This window comes from Eurypyga helias, unplaced genomic scaffold (genome assembly GCF_000690775.1).
Source record: "Eurypyga helias isolate BGI_N326 unplaced genomic scaffold, ASM69077v1 scaffold26267, whole genome shotgun sequence".
Classification (NCBI taxonomy): domain Eukaryota; kingdom Metazoa; phylum Chordata; class Aves; order Eurypygiformes; family Eurypygidae; genus Eurypyga; species Eurypyga helias.
In genome coordinates this window covers 49,752-68,218 of record NW_010261472.1, presented here as the reverse complement: position 1 = coordinate 68,218, position 18,467 = coordinate 49,752, and the positions used below count along the sequence as shown (strand labels likewise).

At 41.2% G+C, this 18,467-nt stretch overlaps 1 protein-coding gene across 1 annotated transcript in view; it reads right to left on the bottom strand.

The window, feature by feature from the left end:
• SORBS1 (sorbin and SH3 domain containing 1) overlaps positions 1–18,467 on the bottom strand; it is a 69,598-nt gene that overhangs the window by 28,036 nt on the left and 23,095 nt on the right. Inside the window, exons 8-15 of the mRNA XM_010155390.1 lie at positions 17,013–17,188; positions 16,173–16,236; positions 10,573–10,624; positions 10,333–10,458; positions 8,277–8,391; positions 4,971–5,054; positions 1,115–1,180; positions 452–553 (exon numbers count right to left, since the gene is read on the bottom strand). Coding sequence (XP_010153692.1) covers positions 452–553; positions 1,115–1,180; positions 4,971–5,054; positions 8,277–8,391; positions 10,333–10,458; positions 10,573–10,624; positions 16,173–16,236; positions 17,013–17,188 — 785 coding nt within the window. The remainder of the gene's footprint in view (positions 1–451; positions 554–1,114; positions 1,181–4,970; positions 5,055–8,276; positions 8,392–10,332; positions 10,459–10,572; positions 10,625–16,172; positions 16,237–17,012; positions 17,189–18,467) is intronic.

Below are 18,467 nucleotides of genomic sequence, written 5' to 3'. Positions count from 1 at the left end.
GGGAGTATCCAGCTCTTGGGTAGGCGTGAGCTCCTAGCAGAGCAGGGCTGGTATGGAGGGAGGGTAGATGGCAACACGCTTGAAAAGCACGAGATGATGACGTGACGCCAACCAAGAATTTTAAGCTGATTGCTGCTGCCTATTCATGTGAAAAATAGAGAGGGGTTTTTTTTTGCAGACACTGAACTCAAAACGCTAAAGGGGGGCAGGGGGCGGGGGGCAGCTGAAAGGGAATGGGGGAGAGAAGGAATCACTGTATCTAAAATGGATTTCAAGCCGGATTCTCAGCATCATGTTCTATTATTTCTGACAGCGACACAGCAAGCCATGCAGTCAGAACGGTCAGAACCATTATTTATCCCAACCTCATTTAATAATCATCCAGCAGTGAATAGATTAGAGCAGAGAGTTTGGAAACAGGGATTGGCAGCATGAAAAGAATAGGAAATACCTTCTGTGGCTTTTTATGTGGCGCTTTATAAAGCTTCTCCATTTTTTCTAAATCTGCCTCTAACTCAGTCTGGTAGAGGTAGAGATCTTTTTCTAGATCAGTCTGGTTAAAGAAGGAGAAGAAGAATGGGAAAATAATGCTTAGGGTTAGGGGAAACCAAAGGAATGTTAATATTGAAAAAAAAAAAAAGACGAGCCTTTTTAATTGAAAAAAGACAAAGATGGCATGGACAATACACAGAAATTCACTAGTAATTAATCATGTTTCAATCATTACAGAGGAAATAGGTTTAGGCATTTAACATTCAAAATTAAGAGATGCACAGGCCTGCTAGAATCTAATTCTACAAACCATAAAAACTCACCTGTAAAAAAAAAAATAATACTGTAACAATATGCAATATGCTGTTAGTATAATTATCATTGCAAGTCAAGATAGCAAACCCACCACTCAAATTATGGCTGATTATGCTTTAAGAATTGTTTATTAAATCAATTTACTAGCTACTTAGTTGTTAGGCTAATGAGCTCAAGCCCAATTAAAAAAATCACTCACAAGCACACAAAACCCAAGCAATGCTACCAAAAAAACCAAACCAAAACAAAAAACCACACATACATACGCGCTAGATGCTGTAGTACAACATATGTGAGGCACAATTACCTTTCTATCCTCTCTAGTAAGGATAGAGCAATCTCCAGGAGTATAATCCCAAATCTTTTTTGGAGGCTGATGGAAAGCAGAGGAAGGAAATGAGGAAATGAAGATAAGGAAAGACATCACAGAGAATATGGAAACTGGATTAGAACAGAGCGGGAATACAATAGGGGATTTGCATCAACACTGAAAATAAAATAAAAAAAACCAAACGCAACAGAGATAGAAAGAAGGATAAATCTGCTATAGCACAAATACCAAGAGATCACGGGAGGCAAAAGGGAGCATACATGCAGTCTGTGAGGGGCTGTTTTCAGTAGTGTTTGAGGAAATTTTTATTTTTGCAAGGTGCTCTAAGGGATATTGGGCTGTCTAGAGGGAGCCCACAGCTGGTGGTTAAAGCATTCTTAAGACGAAACCAAAACAAAATGAGGAAAAAAACCACACAGTCATAAAAAGCATTTGTTATTCTCATTCTTCTTTTCAAAAGGAAAGGGTAAACCAAGGGCCTTTGATAATGGAGAACCTTTCCCACCCCCGCCAGGCTATGAATACATACCATGTGAACAAATGGCTGAATTTCCATTGGTGGCATTGTGGGGCAATGAGAATGCAGAATTGTTATTTTTTTATTTCACTGGTTTGGGGTCTTGTTTGTGGGGAGTTTTGGTGGAAACAGTGGGACACATGGGAGTTTGAAAACTAGTTATTTAAAATTCATCCTGTAAGCCAAGGCCTGATTTCAAAATAAATTTTTCCTGTTTGGATACGCATATAAAATATCAGGGAGGATTATTCAAAGTGAACGACCTTTGTCCTGACACTCCTATCCCAATAATGCCATGCTAATATCCTCATTTCACCAGATCTGCACCTCTCACTGATAATGCTTAAAGAGACTTTGTTCTTACTTTGTGAAATCCAAAAACATTTGCTCTGTTTCCAAACAAAAAAAACCAACTTCTGTTGGCTGGCAAGCTTAGCATCATCCTACGTGTCCATACTGACTTGCGCGACTAGATTATTAAAGTGCCTCCGAGCCACTGACAGGGAATCTCCCAGTGCCAGTCTAGCGAAGGTGAGACTGAGCTACAATTCTTGGGGCTCGGTCCAAATTCCTTTCTAGGCTGCCTGGATCCATAGTTTGCATCTCTCCCACTTTACATGTGGACAGCCACTGTGGGGATGCAAACACTAAATACCTATTGCTTATCCATCAGATCAGCAGCTGCAGGTGGGTAGATGGTGCTGCAAAGGTTTGAGGTTGGGAGCGAGGATCTGGAGGGAAGGAAGTGACATGCACCCCTTTTTCCAGCCCTTTATGTCTCCATTTGTAGCAAAGAGCTTACTCAGTGCTGTCTCAGGCTGGGAGAAAGTGCCCAGATGTGTGATCCTGCAATCACAGCAGAAGGTGACCAAGCTCTAGACTGACTGAATGGCAAGCATTGTGGATGGGCTCTGCGGAGCTATGGGTCAGGAAGAAGAAAGGAAGGAGCATGTGGAGATTCAGTCTCAGCAGCACACTAAAAAAGCATCCATGCCGCAGAGACTAATCTACCCACCTGTCGACACAGCTGCCCAGAAATGCATCTGGGATGCTGGTCCAGCAAAGCGTGACTTCAGCATCCCTAGGAAGCACACATGCTTTCCTCAATGGGGAAAGTCCCATCCTGATCATTCTGGTCTTTGTAGAACATTCCCCACAGGCTCTCAAGAATCCCATGCTCCCTTTTACCAAGGGTGTTTCCTGCCCACGTCAGAGCTGCAAATGAATTCAGAAATCCAGAGGAAATCATTCCTGTAGAAGGAACACATTATCTCCAGCACTGGGAAAAAAGGCTGGAATACAGAATCTTTGAAAATCCCAGGCACTAACTAGCAAACACCAGCTGAAACTCTCTGGTTAGGCATGAGGCTTCACCACTAGCTGGTCACAAAAATCTGGTCCTCTCACGACCGGAGTGAGCAAAGCTACAAAAAGCTGCTCTTTTGTTTGTGGTAATGAAGCTCAAATGGAGCTTTGCTCGCTATAGAAGTCTGAGACGGCATCCTCAGTTCAAGTGCCAGCACTGTGCACAGCGTACCGCACCCAGGGGCGGGCATAGTTGATCAGAGAGCATGGTTGCCTGGCTTTGGAGCTAGAGCGAGCTGACATGAGGTATCATCTCAAGGCAAGCCGTAAGAAAGCAGCCCTTATAACAGTGCCCTGAGCAAGGTGGGGAACTTGTCACCAGAACAGATGCTCTGCTGCAAGAGACGGATTGCTGGTGTAGCCTGGGGTGCACTCTCAAGGATGCATGACTAAAAGCACAAATGCAAGCTTCTAAGGAACAGATATACACTCACTTCTAGAAAGACTCAAGGGCATAAAGTTTCTCCTTCTCTGACACGTTTTCCATTAACTTACACTACCTCAAAGGACCACAGAGATGACAAAGCTTCATGGACTGCAAGAGCATATGGCTATTAATTACAAAGGAGCAGGAACAAGCAGGTTTCTCCTCACTTTGTGGAAATCTTAAAACCATGACAACTTGTGAAGGGCTAAATCCTTATACTGACATGACTGAAAAGCCTCAGTGATCTCATTTATCTGACTTCTACCACCTAAAAGTTAGGGGGTCCCATCTCAAACACTGTAGAAACTCCATCTTTAGTTTAGGATGGAAGGTCCATAGCTATAAAACAGTTTTCTGTGAGGAAATGAACTGCCCAGCCACTGCATGTGCTTGTTTTTCAGCAAAAATTGCACTATTTCTGTGATGTGATCAGACCGGGCACCCAACCTCAGGCAGCTACATTCTGTGCAGAGGAATTTTGTCACTTTTGTAAGAACAAAGACTAGATTTAAAGAAAACCTGCTCTCTGGTGTCCATGGTTGCCTTTGAAGCCAGTACTGAATCTTAAAACATTTTTCTGGTTTGTTGTACATGCAGGGAAATCTCAGCAGCACTCAAAAATGGTGTGCACAGGCATTTGACAACTGACCTCAAGGAGGAACAACCACTATACTTGGACGGATGCGAGAGGCTGATACTGACCCACTTGTGCACCAAGAGTAGCTTGATAATGAAGTTAATAGTGCCATAAAATACTTTAAAGACACGTTTTTTCCAGTAGCCATGACCGCTGATTCGTTCACTCCATCAAAATGTCCTTTGTCCCACTGAATAATTAAGCTTTGCTTCATCTTTTCCAGAGTGGGAAAACAAGGCTTTTTTTCCCCTCCCACACACATAGCAACACAGCTCCATTTGAAAACAAAGCACACTGTTCTCAGACTCCTTTGGTTTCAGGGAATGGCAAGGGCTATTCAACACAGACTGATGCACACCATTTAGGCAACGGGCAGCTACATGCATAAGGAAATGAGCAGGAAACAGGGTCATGGTCTGTTTATGGATAGCTAGAAATTACCGACCTACAAGCCAAGGCCAGGAATGAGTGATTCTCCTTGACTTCAAGCTACCTATCAGCCATCCTAGATCTTGTTAGGCAGAGGGAAAATAAGGGCTTTGAATAAGGACTTTCAGTAATGAGGACAGGGCACTTCTCAGAACCTTAACAAGAAAAACGCAGTTTGAACTATGGTGTGTGAAAAAATATTGCCTTGTTGATACATACGGCTGGAAGGTGGGGAATGTTTGTAAATGGTTTCAAAATACATAAAGGGGTCACAGATCAGCTGCTTTACATCAGTACCAGGATGATGTTATGAAAAATCACAGTTTTAAATGAGCAAGGCAGCTGTTCCATGTTTAGGGCCTGGCAGAGAGATGTGACAATAATTTAAAAAAAAAAAAAGAAAAAAAAAAAAAGGAGGCAGGTTGACCTCATTGGTCATCGCAGCTATCAAACTTACCGGTTTCCCAAACTCCAATTCCGAAAAGAATTTATACCAAGGTTCATTCTTTAAATCTATCTCTTCTGGGCTTATATCCCGAGTCTAAAGGAGTTGGTGATAGGGGAATGGAAGAAAGAGAAGGATAACATTATGCAAAGAATACACAGAAAGAGACTGTTAGAGATGCAGATCCCATGGTTTCCATTCTAAAATGTAGATATTCAGCCTTATAATTTGGAACTTCCATAGCACCTTTCTCACAAAGGCCACTACTGCTTTGCAAAAATCAGTTAAACCTAATGGCATCATTGTGAGCAACATGAATATGAATGAACTGCATTTTACAGATCAGGAGACTCGCACAGAGAGAGATTATGCAGCTTGTCCAGAGTCACAGGGAGACTCAAGGGAAGAGCTGGGACTCAACCAGTCCCTCAGTCCTACTGTCAGACACTTCCCATGGAGTCCAGTGCTGCACGTACTTTAAACTTCTTTAAAATCTTCGTTTGTTTAAAAAAGAGAGGTTCAGAGAGACCTGAATCAAACACTGCATCTTTAACAGCACATGAATATGTGAGAAACCCTGTTTTATACACTGCAAACAGAGTGAAAGGTGGTTTTCTAAATCAAAGACAACACAAGTCAGAGAGAGCACATCCCTGAAAGATCTCTGAAGGGATGGATAGAGACACAATACTACTTGCTTCTTCACAAATAGATGTTAGAGAATCAGACAAAACTACAACAAAGGAAAATCAGACAGGACAGAAAACAGTACAGTTGAAAAGAAATTCCCTTTTGTTCGTTCTGTTTTGATGAAATAAAAAAACAGTTGAAATAGTTGTAACTGTTTAAAAACACTACTGGTGACATAAGTGAATAAAGTCCACTGCTGAAGGTTATGAGATGCTACTCCCCAAAGACATCCAGTTAACTCTTGCATTTCATTGTACTCAGTCTGAGACATAATGGATCTCAGTGGATTAAAAATGTAAATACATTATGACTGATATGTCAGTGTTATCCCAAGTGCTCCATCAAAACAAGTGATGAGCCACACACATGCACCAATGGCCAACAGAATTTCCTGATACATCCTGTGATGGGGTTACTGAGGCCAGGGGTAGTTCCTGATGGTGCTGGGCTTTGCTAGATGTCCCAGACTCTGCCACAGCCAGTGGGCATCACAACAACAAAAAAAAAGAAAAGAAGAGCACTGTAGGACAAGAGCTCTATAGGACAAGAACTCAGGACTGATGCTGAAAAAGGGGCAATGCTTCAATCTGAAAGGTAAATGGTCACATCATGTTTGATCTCTGATGGCCTGCAGGAAGATCTGGCTATTTCTTAAAGCCAAAATAGAAGCAATGCCTCCATTTTTTTCTTTACTGCACTCTAACTAGAAGTACTCGTCTTGTATATACAACTGTCTTTACATTAAAAAATAACCCCACAGATGTCAACAGGAGGCTCTTCATTGCTCTGAAATGGTTTTAGATTGGGATTCTGATAGTCACAGCTCTGGGTCTGGTTACCAGGAGATGTCCACATATCTCTTGCAGCCTCCTTGAAAGAGCTAGTCACTAACCACCGTATTACTGTTGTATTTAATGAGACTGATGGAGACCATGAAGCTGCTATTTCAAGGCCTTTCTTCTGTGATCTATGGCTTGAAATTAAAGCCCAAAAAATAATACTGTAAGTAACACAGCTAACAGATTCTTGTCTTTGATGAGCTCTGTACAATTTTTCTCAATTATCCTGATGATGCTCCTGTTTGTGGCTTTTAGACTCCGATTCAACAGCTCAGTTATGTACCCACTGAAGTCTACATGTAAACCAGTGCCACTGGTGATGATAAACCTTTTGCAAAGGCTTAAGTACACAGATGAAGCAGGCCTTTTTCCACAAGGTTAAATCTTGGCTGTTTACCATGAGACAAAACTGCCACTTAAGTCAGCAGAAATCTTGCTCCAGGATGGACTGCAGGAATGGAGTTGTAACACCACTTTCGAACAACTACTCACTGGCAGTTCTCTAATTAGCTGAGCCAATGCCCAGTAGGATCAAGAGAGTCATCCATTGCCCATTTCAAGGGACACTAGGGTCATGCTTCTATCAGGAACCACTTTGTTGAAGTCAATGAAGGGACATGAGTGTGAAAAGAAGTTGATTGCAAGATCTTCAAAAAGTGATGGACCTTGTTTGCACTTAGAAGGAAAAAAAAACTCCAGAGTACTAAGGAAAAACATCAGGTCCCAGACCAAACGAGAGATTCTCGCATTTCTATTGTCACTCTTGCATCAAATCCTTGGCAGGTTTTTCAGGAGCATTCCTATACCTGCTCCATGCATGGAATAATGCCTGAGCTGTTAGGGCACAAGTTTACATTTGGATTCTCACATGCAATTAGCACTTCTAATTGAATCCTTCAAGTTAATGACTATATAGAACAATTACATCTTTACGTACCAAACTGGCTACTCCCTAGTAACCTCATTCAGTACTTTCCAGCCCTTTGTGTCACATTTGTACCACTGAAGGACACCTTAACTGAACTGCAGTGATTTATGCAGGACTGGCTGATGAGGTTTAGCACCACCTCTCTGTCCTGCTCCTTGCGCCAAGTGTTCTCAGCCAAGCTTGAAGAATGAGGCTTTTGTATGTCCCTTAGCTGTCACAATTCACAGCATTGCTTCCTACTTCAAACTGAAAATGGTAACAGTTCACTTAATACTCCGGGTTACACACCGGCATAGCTGGGGGGGCAGCTCACCGTCAGTTCTGCCACCCCGGCTGCAGAAGAGATCCAGCCGAGGAAGAAAGCAGCCCAGGGGAGATGGCCATGTCCTCATGCTCCTCAGAGGCATCCCCTGAGGCACATTACAGGCACTCTAAAAATTAGCCGTTTGGTGTTTAAAGCATCAGAGGAGCACAGAAATGGAACCAGGCTGATTTGTTGCATAATTCCTTCAACCCTCCTGCATCTACTAATGCTGTGCCCTAGAAAAAGTACAGCTGGCAAAACAGCTGCTGAACAGGTCACAGTGTCAAACATGGATTAAAAACTAGGGTTAGTGATCCATACTTAACACAGAAAACAACACGTCCAAAAGGAAAGGAGCCTCTCAATCCCCCTGGATCTTGCTTTATAGAGAACAAAATTGTTAGGAAGTTATGCAAAACAGAATATATAGGAAATATGTCACACGAGCACTGCAATATAAGCATAAGGAGTCCTATCAAAATGGAACTGGACAAGCACTTCAGGAGTACTTCACAATCACAGGATAAAGCCACAAACTAGGATAAATCAAACATTACCATCTTTTCATTGTTCAGAACTGAGGACTTTCCTGGCTGATAGTCATAAATGCTCCTGGGCTCTGCACGGTATTTTCTGGTGTCCACCTTCTTGTCTGGAGGCTCCCAGTCGGTCCTGAGGAAGGAAAGATCAATTAACCCAAAACACTGTGGTTTCCGTGGAGACAAGCACTTCCTCTTGACAAGCGCCTTTCACTGTTAATCCTGGTTTAATCAAGGTACTTTTTTTAACCTAGGAAAGACGCCTGCTGCAAGAGGAACAGTTCAGACAGGGCTCTGGGCATATGTTTGTTTATCTACAGCAGGCAGAGTTTGATACAGCTCAGCTTCTGAAACCACTGAAGCAGAAGGGGTTTCCTCCAAGTATTTTCAGTATACTCCCAGACTTCCATATTTTTCCTGGTTGGAAATAGCTTAGTGATGGGCTTCAACTAAGCTCATAAATATAAGCATGTCCAAACTTTGTGCAGAACTCCGCTTAAATCTCTTGCTATTCTTCACTTCAGCCACATCCCTGTTTACATGACCACTACTGCTCTGGATTCTGGGGGCACTGTGGGGTCCAAGAGGGGTTCTCTTCTAAAACATGAACTAATTATCTCAGACTGGTATACCTAAAGATGTCTAAGAACAGCCCATTGATTATTCAAACCACTATAATTTCGTGCAGTGTCCACACTGGCACATTTCAGATAGTAGTAGTTGCAGAGCATTCAGGGTCCATATCCTACAATGTCCACCTCCTCTGAAGAGTAATAATATATTCAAACACTTAATACAGAATAACCAGTGCACCTGAAAAAGCCCAGAAATCAGGTCATTTAAGCTTCTAAACTAATTCTGATCTTGCTCTTGGTATGTTCCCTTTGATGGTCAATGTTGTACGTGGATTCATCCCACCTAGCATTCACCAAAAAAAAAAAGAGGCATCTAACCAAAACTGCTGCTCCAGATTTCCTCCCACTTACCCTACTGACCTGATTTAGGATAGGAACAATCCACTGAGTTGCCCAAACTCTCCACTGGCTTAGGAGAGACAGAGACAATCAATTTAAATCAAATTTAATTTTTAAAATTTTTTTTAAAGGGAAGACAACAGCCAAAATGACTGGCCTATAGTGCACAAATTTCAACAAGGTTGATGTTTACTATCTAGGATAAACTTGATTGATTAAGATTCTAACCTCAGAGAAACTTGGTGAACCCTTTTTTGTCACTAAATAATAGGAAGCACTAATTATTGTAATACTTTCACTTGCAAGAGTTTTCTCAAAGGGCCAATGTACTATGCCTTTAGTTCCTGCGTAAGGAAGACATGTTCTATCAGCAAACTTTGTCTCCTGATCCAGTGTCCCGAGATGTTCACTGAATGAGCAATCTCAAATTATGGCTTTGCTCACTTACAGCTGCAAGTGAAGAACATTAAGGACATGTGGAAGTTGGTGAGGGAGGGAGGAGCATTTTTTGCAGGAAATACTAATTGTTCGTTCTGCTTTCCTTTCCTTTGGTAAATGCACTCATTGCTGTTACAAAGATGTTCAAAATACATGGTAATAAACAAAGGAGAGAAGTCACTTGAAAGATCAAAAATGACACCACTAACTAGAACCTACTTCCAATAAAGTTCCTATGGGTGGGACTCCTGAGAGACACAAAATGTAACAAAACTTTTACCAAAGCTCAACATGAATCCAAATTTTGCTTATCCACAATCATTGCTACTTGCTTGTATTCTTAGGGAACTTTACAGTGTCCCTCTGTGGTAGGCACTGTATCGGCACGATACCCAGGGAAACACTCCTCACCCACAGGCAGGAAACTATGCAACTGTGTGATGGCTGGTAAAAAAATGACAGACAAAATGGGGAACTGGGCTGTCACAATGGAGGAGTTCACCACTGCCTACTAGAATAGTCAGAGTCAAAGCTACACTGCCACTTGCCCAAAAAGTTTCACTGAAGTTGTGGACCTAAAGCTTCCACCTTAGATCCCTTCCCATTCACAGCTTTCAGACATTATTCCAGTACTGATCCAAACATATCTTAGTTTGGGTCACCTTTCTGGGCTTGATCTCAGCGATGAAGTACGGTTTGGTAGCGGCAAAGTGGCAGACCTTTTAACAACCTTCTCTGAATCGATATTGTCCATCTCACTCTTGGAGCGGGGAACTGAAAGCTGGGTTCTGCCTGTGGGATAAGACAAACATAGGAATATTGGTGAACTGGATAGGAGGCAAATAAATACATATGTTACATGCTCTTTCTGTCTGACAGATTACACATGAAACATGAATCACTTACTGTCCTCCGAATAGGAATAACGGGGAGAGTATGAATCAGAATCTTCATCTGAAAGACAAAAGCATTTTGCAAGTGAGCTGAAAAAGCCACAGAGAAGCAGCACCAGAGACCCTTTTCGTTTCTTCTACTAATACACTGGCCATAATTTGAGTGATATGCTCAATACTTACCACAGGGAGAGGATCCTAAAAAAGAAAATCCCAAGGAAGTTTGAATTCCATTTAAAAATAATTCCTAGATTAGATATAAATATTAATGTACTACTTCAGCTAATACCTTTCTCCAGGCTCTCAGAGCACTTTAGAAAACAATCACTTTTTATCATAAAACTCCTCTACAGCAAGGGTTATTAGATCCACTTTATCAAAGCTGAAAGACAAATTGAGGACCTAAAAGCTGTACTATATGCCTAAAATAACTCATTAGGTGCTAGACACAGTAATAGAGCTGAGGAGCCCTGCTCTCAGTCACAGATGGTAATCACTGGGACATCTTTCTTGTATTAACTTGCACACCAAGATAAAGTATGTTCACTGAGTCAAATTATCTTTTAAGCACAGATAACATTCCTAGCACGAGACACACATGTACACTTGCACCAAGAGACTGCCCTTGTTCTGAAGAGCTTACTTTTTAAATAGGACAGACATGTCTATAGCATGCAATAGAGATATCCAGTCAGGTCTGTGAGAGCCAGCAATGACATCAGTGTAACTAAGTGGTATGGTCTGGCTGCCAGGCTGAACAACTTTCTCTCTTTGATAGGGAAAGCATTGCAACGCACCACCACAGCAATGTCATTCCCAGGAAACAACTGCTGCCTTGGCCCATGGAACCACATACTGCCTTATTCACAGGTAACATGGTACTGTAGTGTGCAAGGCAGATAGGATGCACTCAGAATAAAGGTTGGTGGATTGCAGCATTACCTCCCCCTACTCTACAGGTGATGGCCAGAGAGACTTTGACTTAATCAAAAACCTAGTGGTATCTATCAGGTATCCACTGCCCTCAAGAGGCTTGGGAATGAACCCTCAGTGAATTGCAGGGAGTAGCAGGGGGAGTTGGGATCAGACCTGCTGAGGGTTCAGGCTCGGAGGGATGTATACATGAGACATTTACAGGACTTCCAAGGCAAAATGCAGGAAAGTACAATGCAGTGACTGCAAAGAGAACCGTAAGCCAAGAATCCACTAAAAGTGGCAGAAAGAAAAAGACAGAAAACCAAAAATAAATGGAGGCAGAATAAACTAGATAAGAAAATACTAAAAATGTTTTTATGTGAATTTAGTGATGCCAATCAACAGACTGAAACTATTTCCAGCTCTTCTCTCAAGGATGACATCAATCAGCTGCTACAGCCAATCTCATCTGCTGGCAAAAACCAATCTGGCTAACACAGCTGACCTGAAATTGCACTCAAGGCTTAATCTAGCCTTTCACGAAGGCTCAAAGTCATCTTAACTTTTAGCCTCTCTGCTGAGTTCTCTTGGTGAATGAATTAGAAGGTTTAAGTTCCAAACAGATGGTTATTGACTCTGGTGTGTTTATCGTAACCTTCAGGTTAAAAAACAGCGAAGGTCAATTTTCAGGCCGCTGCCCACATTTTAAACCTAAATGATAGAAAACAAATATTTATTTAATGTTATTACACAGAATGGTTGACAAAACTGACTGGTATTCCTTTATAAAAGTTAGGTTTCTTCAGACAGCAAAATACTTGGTAAATCACAAAACTCTCAGTCCCTACAAGTAGATGAACAAATATCTAAAACTATCTTCACAGCTACTCACCTCTCATGGTCTTATTCAGTGCTGGTGATCAATGAAAAATTTTATTTACTTGAAGAGAAATATCAATATTCATTATATCTCATCATTCAGACAGGAAAAACATATAACAAAAATTTCTCTTCAGGTAAGTACTATTTTCCAATTGTTAATAATCTAGTATCTATAATAATAAGGAGGTAAGATACATTTTGTCTCTTCGAGGATCTTATGAAGGAGAGTGTCTGTATTTCTCCCCTTTTTACAGCAAGGAATACTGAAACACAGAAACCTGGAATGACTTGATAAAGATTAAAGAGTAAATCCAAGATGAGTATTAATGCAAGATCTCCTGGCTCTCAGAGCTGAACTCTACCTTCGGGACTTAATGAAGCAGGGTATCACTAGTTTGTAGTTCCAAAATCTGATTCCTTTAGCAAGAAGAGGATGTTCCCCTGTAGTTCCTAGAGAATCTGCAGGGTGGGTGTTTTCTTTTTTAAGGGTTGGCTACATTCTCTCTGTTTCTAGAGACACTAAAGGTATTTTAGAAGGGAGCCCAAACCTTGATGTTTCTAGGAAATCCTATGCATCAATCCAAAGCAAAAAACTGACAATGATTACATGAAATTGAGGCTTCAACCCATCTCAGTGTATAAACTCTCTGCCATTGAATACAAAACTTCAAAATGTTTTCTAAACATGAAACATACACTCCAACCCACCCACATGATCAGATATTCTGGATTCCCTATCAAGGAAATAATCCAAGCAAATATTAGAGGAACATTTCCCAGAGTATTGAGAATAAAAAGCAGGTGTTTGGGCCAATAAAATTTTAACTACCTAAACCAGTAAATTACTTTCAGATGCACATTTGTAAGTGCATAGGGGACATTTATAGGAAACCAGACTCGATATATTATCATCACTGGTTTTGAAAACTATGTTACTTCAAACAAGAGTAAAATGAATTTTCAAACTTTGTTATGAACAAGAAAATTGAATCTCTGTAAAGCTCCTTTATCAATTAGTTGCTGAGACTCTTTACTTCTCTCATCCATACTCACGTGCCATTCTGCCAAAGAAAAAATTTACACGGCATTATGACTGCAAGACAGGACTCTTTACCTACAGGTTTCATCAAGAAATGAGCAAATATCCTGAATACCTGCATGACATTAGTCCGCATTCATTTTAACAGTAAAATGCACCTTAAATCTCCTAGTACCCTTTGAGCATATCAGCTAGAACCTATGTTTTATGCTTTCTTCTTACACAGTACCCACCAGACCTTTGACATAAACATTGAATGAAATGGTTAATTAATAGTCTCACCAGGGTTGGCCTGAGGCACAGGCTAAGTAGGCAAGTTCTTGAATTGCAGGATCTAAAGTGACACCAGAGCAAGCCAAGAAGGCTGTCACCAACAATTTCCCAATCAGAAAATGTCCATATATCCAATGCATGCAGAGGATTCCAGTGTTTCTCATATATAAGCATTTTCATGCATATGCACACAGTTACACGATTATCACTGCAATAGATGCTATTTCACCATCCCTGAAACATGACTGCGAGGGATTCCAGTGTGTACATGAAGTTTAAAGGAATGTGCTGAGCACATAAACAGGATAAAGACAGTGTTATTTCAAGTTGCAAGATGTGCTGATGAGACTGTCAAACTCTGTCCTTGCCTAGATATGCCAAGTGCACCTAAGGCCAGTCCTGAACCTACATTACCAAGTTACATTTATTTTCAAAAACTACATTGAGGGACTGATCCAAAACCCACTGAAGCAAGCAGCCTTTTTACCAACAGACTTCAGTGGCATTTTGGGTCTGGCCCTAAAAATGTGTTAATATTCAAAACCAGTAGTAAAGAATTAAAGGAATGTGTTGGTCTGAAAAGGGGAGGGAAATCTCAGTTAAACCACATCTTTACGTGTAAGTCAGCGTTCTAGGCATGTTAAATAATCACTGCACGCACATGGCTAAATACAACCGATAAGCGCATAAAACCAAGCCAACCCCAAGTCTGTAGCATTAGTCAAATACTAGTTACAAAGCCAGAGGAGCACTGCAAAGCCAAAAAGGCATCATACAGTCAAGGCAATGCTTAGAGTGCAGCAAATCATGATGAGGCAGCACAATGCTCAGCTACTAGAAAAAAATCCAGGAAGAAAATAAAAGGATAAGGCAGCATTTGTGCAGAAAAAAATATATGGTCCTTTATTATTACCTTCAGAGATAGGACTAGGAGTAGACGCAGGAAACTGGTATGTAGGAGAATAAGGATTGGCTTCTGCAGCAGAGAAAAGCACTGGATTTTGAGACTATCCACAGTGAAGTGGAGATTCTGCTTCATTCCCCGATTTCCTATCACCACCTGACTTTATTGCCTACTTTAATAATACTAGAGTAAATGGCATCATACTTAAAGATTAATGGATTAGCAAAGATTTAGTTATTTTAGGCATCATACAAGAAGGTATACTGGGCATAACTGAATTTCCAGCCAGTGTAACACATGGGTAACGGAAATCTAGGACCTGAATCTAGTTACTATTAGGGTGCTATAGTACAGTTAACTCCAAGCACAAGACAACAGATACTCTGACTAAACTTCTGGTACCTTCAGTTTTTTGCTGGATTTCAGGAAGTTCAGGAAATATGTAGGTAGGGCAATAAGGGTTTTCTTCAGGAGTGTCTAAGGAGAGGAACATGATTTGCAAAAAAGAACAGAGAGGACAGATTTAAAGGGGAAGAAGGGCAAGACAAGAATCCATACAAGCTGACTGCAGAACAGCCCCTCTTGTGCTGATGTTCTAGCATGGCACAACCTAGACGGCCTCTTTGCTCACTGCTGCCTTGTGAGAGATGTTGGAAAATGAAGGGACTGAATTCATTCTCCTCCTTCAGAAGCATGGGCTCTGGCTGAGCTGAAGAATCGTTGTTAGGAGCACTGGGATTAGGAAACAGTTCAACTCTTTCTCATTCCATTCAATACAACACAGTGTCTATGTATGCATAAAGCTCATCATGACAACACCTGCAGTGGCAAATACAGCTCCAGTTTTGCATGCTCTCTGTTTTATTACATAAGCACAGTGGCGAATTGCATTTGCCTGCATGTCAGGCTGTTCAGAGGCTTGTTTGCAAACGCTACTGCAGCCATTTCTCACACAGAATGAACATGAATGTATCAGCAGGCAGGCACAGACGTGCCCCGAAGTAGGGGATCCCTTGAGAGTGCACCACTACGAAGTTTGCAAGCGCTCTCTGCAATTTTAGGTTTTGAAAGGAGAAAATCTGAGGTTTTGAAAAAGCAGGGTTCAGGTTCAGAGTTCACCAAAAATCAATGGAAACCTTTCCACTGGTTCCAGTGAGCTTCAAATCAAGCTTCGTTATTTAGGTGCTAAAGCTTTACAGTGTAAAAAGTTTTCTCTTATGCGCAGAGCAGTTTCAGTGATAACCTACTGTCCGTTAAAAGTGGGGGGTGGGGTTAGCTGCTAAAACTGGAGTTCAGGGATCTATTTTCTCTAAGTATGGAATTATTAGCAGCTTTCTGATCTCAGGTAGTACTCTTTATTTCATGAGGACACTGCAGTTCATCCTTCACAACAACTCAGACCTTTCTTTGGACTTCACTGTTCTCTCACCTTTGACTTCAGAGATTTCAAAGACATTGGCTGTGTTCTGTGGTGCAAACACTAGTTAACATTAAACACTTTTATTTAACATCCAGTACAATTCTTCACGTAAATGAAATTAAATGTTATCAAGGTGGTCTTTTAAAGTAAATTAAAAAATGTCTGTGTTACAGTACCTCTATTTAGCTTGTGGATCTGTTTGAACATTGTCTTGTACCAGTCCTTTGATCTGTCTGTATTCTACAGGGAAAATAAATATACACATAAATAATCACAACCACGAATTCTACCAGTCTTCCAAAGTTCTTACAAATCTTCAGCAATGAAAAATGTTTACACTCTGCTATTTGAAGACTACATGAAATTAATACTTTGAAATATGAGTGATTTAACTCAGATATATAATCTCCTATGTAATGAAGCTACAGGCTTCACTCAAGTTACTAATAACGTATAAGCTTTGGAGGGGTAGGCTGTAACCTATGCAGAATGGCAGATTTTGTGGGATGTTTTGCATGATTTGGATTTGACATCTAAAAGTAGACACCTGGCCTATTTTAGTCATACGTACTGATTTCCTAAGTATTCAATGGACAGTTAGAAACATTTAGTGTTCAAGTCACTCCAGACACTAGTTGTAAGAATAGGTTAAGAATTCTTTTCATGATCATTTCCCCTGAACACTGAATGAACTTCAACATGTTCACAAGAGGTATCTGTCTTTAAATGAGACAAAACTCTCCCTTAGCTGCTATCTGTGAATGAAACAGAAGAGTAGAAAACAGTATTCTCAAATATGATGAAAAGAGAGCTTAATTTTTTTCCCCCCAAGGCAGCTAAAAGAGGTCACTGATAGCAAATGGAAGTGTTTTAATAAGATACATTGGGAACTAGAATTCTATCTCTGCTTACATATCTGTATCCTCTAGAGATTTAGTAAATTCCCTGTGTCCTAAGGTAGGCAGAACCTGGCACGGGTTTTGTGTGCATCAACCACATGTTCAATGATGTCTTACCCTCAGAGGAATGCCAATATCATCGACGGAGGTGTCAGCCATGTGCAGAGGGCTCTTGACAATGCTTCTCTTCTCCTCCATTGCCCTCTTCTCTCTTGGCACTGTCTCCTGAACCGGCTTGTCCCGTGTGAGTGCTGAATCAACTTTATCAGAAACTAGTCTGTCTGGCACTGAATCTGGAAATGACAATGGGGAATTCTTACCTCATCAGAGCTTTTCACCGCATCACCATATTCCACTCTTTTAGGACAAAAATACCAGCAAGTGGTTGATGAGACAGACTGTGTCACTGCTAGCTGTGGTTGGCATGTGGACTCAAGGAAATCTACCAAGAAAATGTCTGATGCCAGCAAAAGTAGGCTAGCATCTCTCAGGTAGCTACCTTCAGACAACTCACGACAGTCTCCGCTGTCATGGAAGGCAACAAAAAATTTAGGTTTCAACGACTGTTTGGGTGTTGGTTTTTTGTGTCTTTTTGATAATTAATGACTCTGCAATCTCATTCTTCATCAAAAAGCATCAGTGACAGAGTTGCCTAGACATCTGCTGCTGCTGCTGCTTTCAGTCTAATAGAGCATCCCATGTGGTAGTGGGGCAGTAGTTCTTAACAGCTTGCACTCACTTGCCTGACAACCCCATTCGTTACAGTCACTGTATGATGCTTCCAATTTATCTCTGTATCCTAACCAGAGTTTGCAAACAACAAACTCCACTGTTGTTTACACATACATATGATTCCTCTTATACATGAGTCTGCATAAATATGGGGGGAAACAACTAATTGCTCCAGACTGCCTTGCTTCCACCTGGAATTTCTCAACACTGCCCGACTGACACCCAACATGTAGCAGCAGGTACCACCACCACCAGCCAGGGAATCAAGGGAGCCCAGGTTGCTCTGAAGGCCTATTATGCTCTGGAGAGCTGCAGCACAGCAACACTTAGGTGCTGCCAAGGACTTTTTCTGTGTGGATCTTCTGGAGAGGAAACATCTGTGATTTTACAGTCTGCCTCATCAAGACTTTGCTGAGTCCTATCCTCTTTATATCACTGCATGCATTGAAGAGAGAGAGACAGAGATGTTTATTCACATGCACATCACCATACTGCCCAAAGCTATTAAATGTGCAGAAATCTGAAAAGGCCAGTTAGCAGAGGAAAGGCTCGTGCATAAGAAAGCATCAGTCTGTTGGTACCTCGAGCAAACACAATTCTGCCCTGCAAAACTCAGTATGTGAAGGATTTGTGTTTGAGTGGTTGGTTTGAAATTACCATCAAACTTTAAGTCTTTCTCCTCTTTAAGAAAAAATGAAATAATGTTTATAAATGTTCAAAATTGGGCAAAGCATCTATTAAATCCCTGTTTAGCGTTTTCATCCAATTTCGCCTCCCTGTGAATGTGTGTGCACTATCTTTTGGTCCTTTTGGGTCCCTGGTGTACAGGCCTCCCCGTTT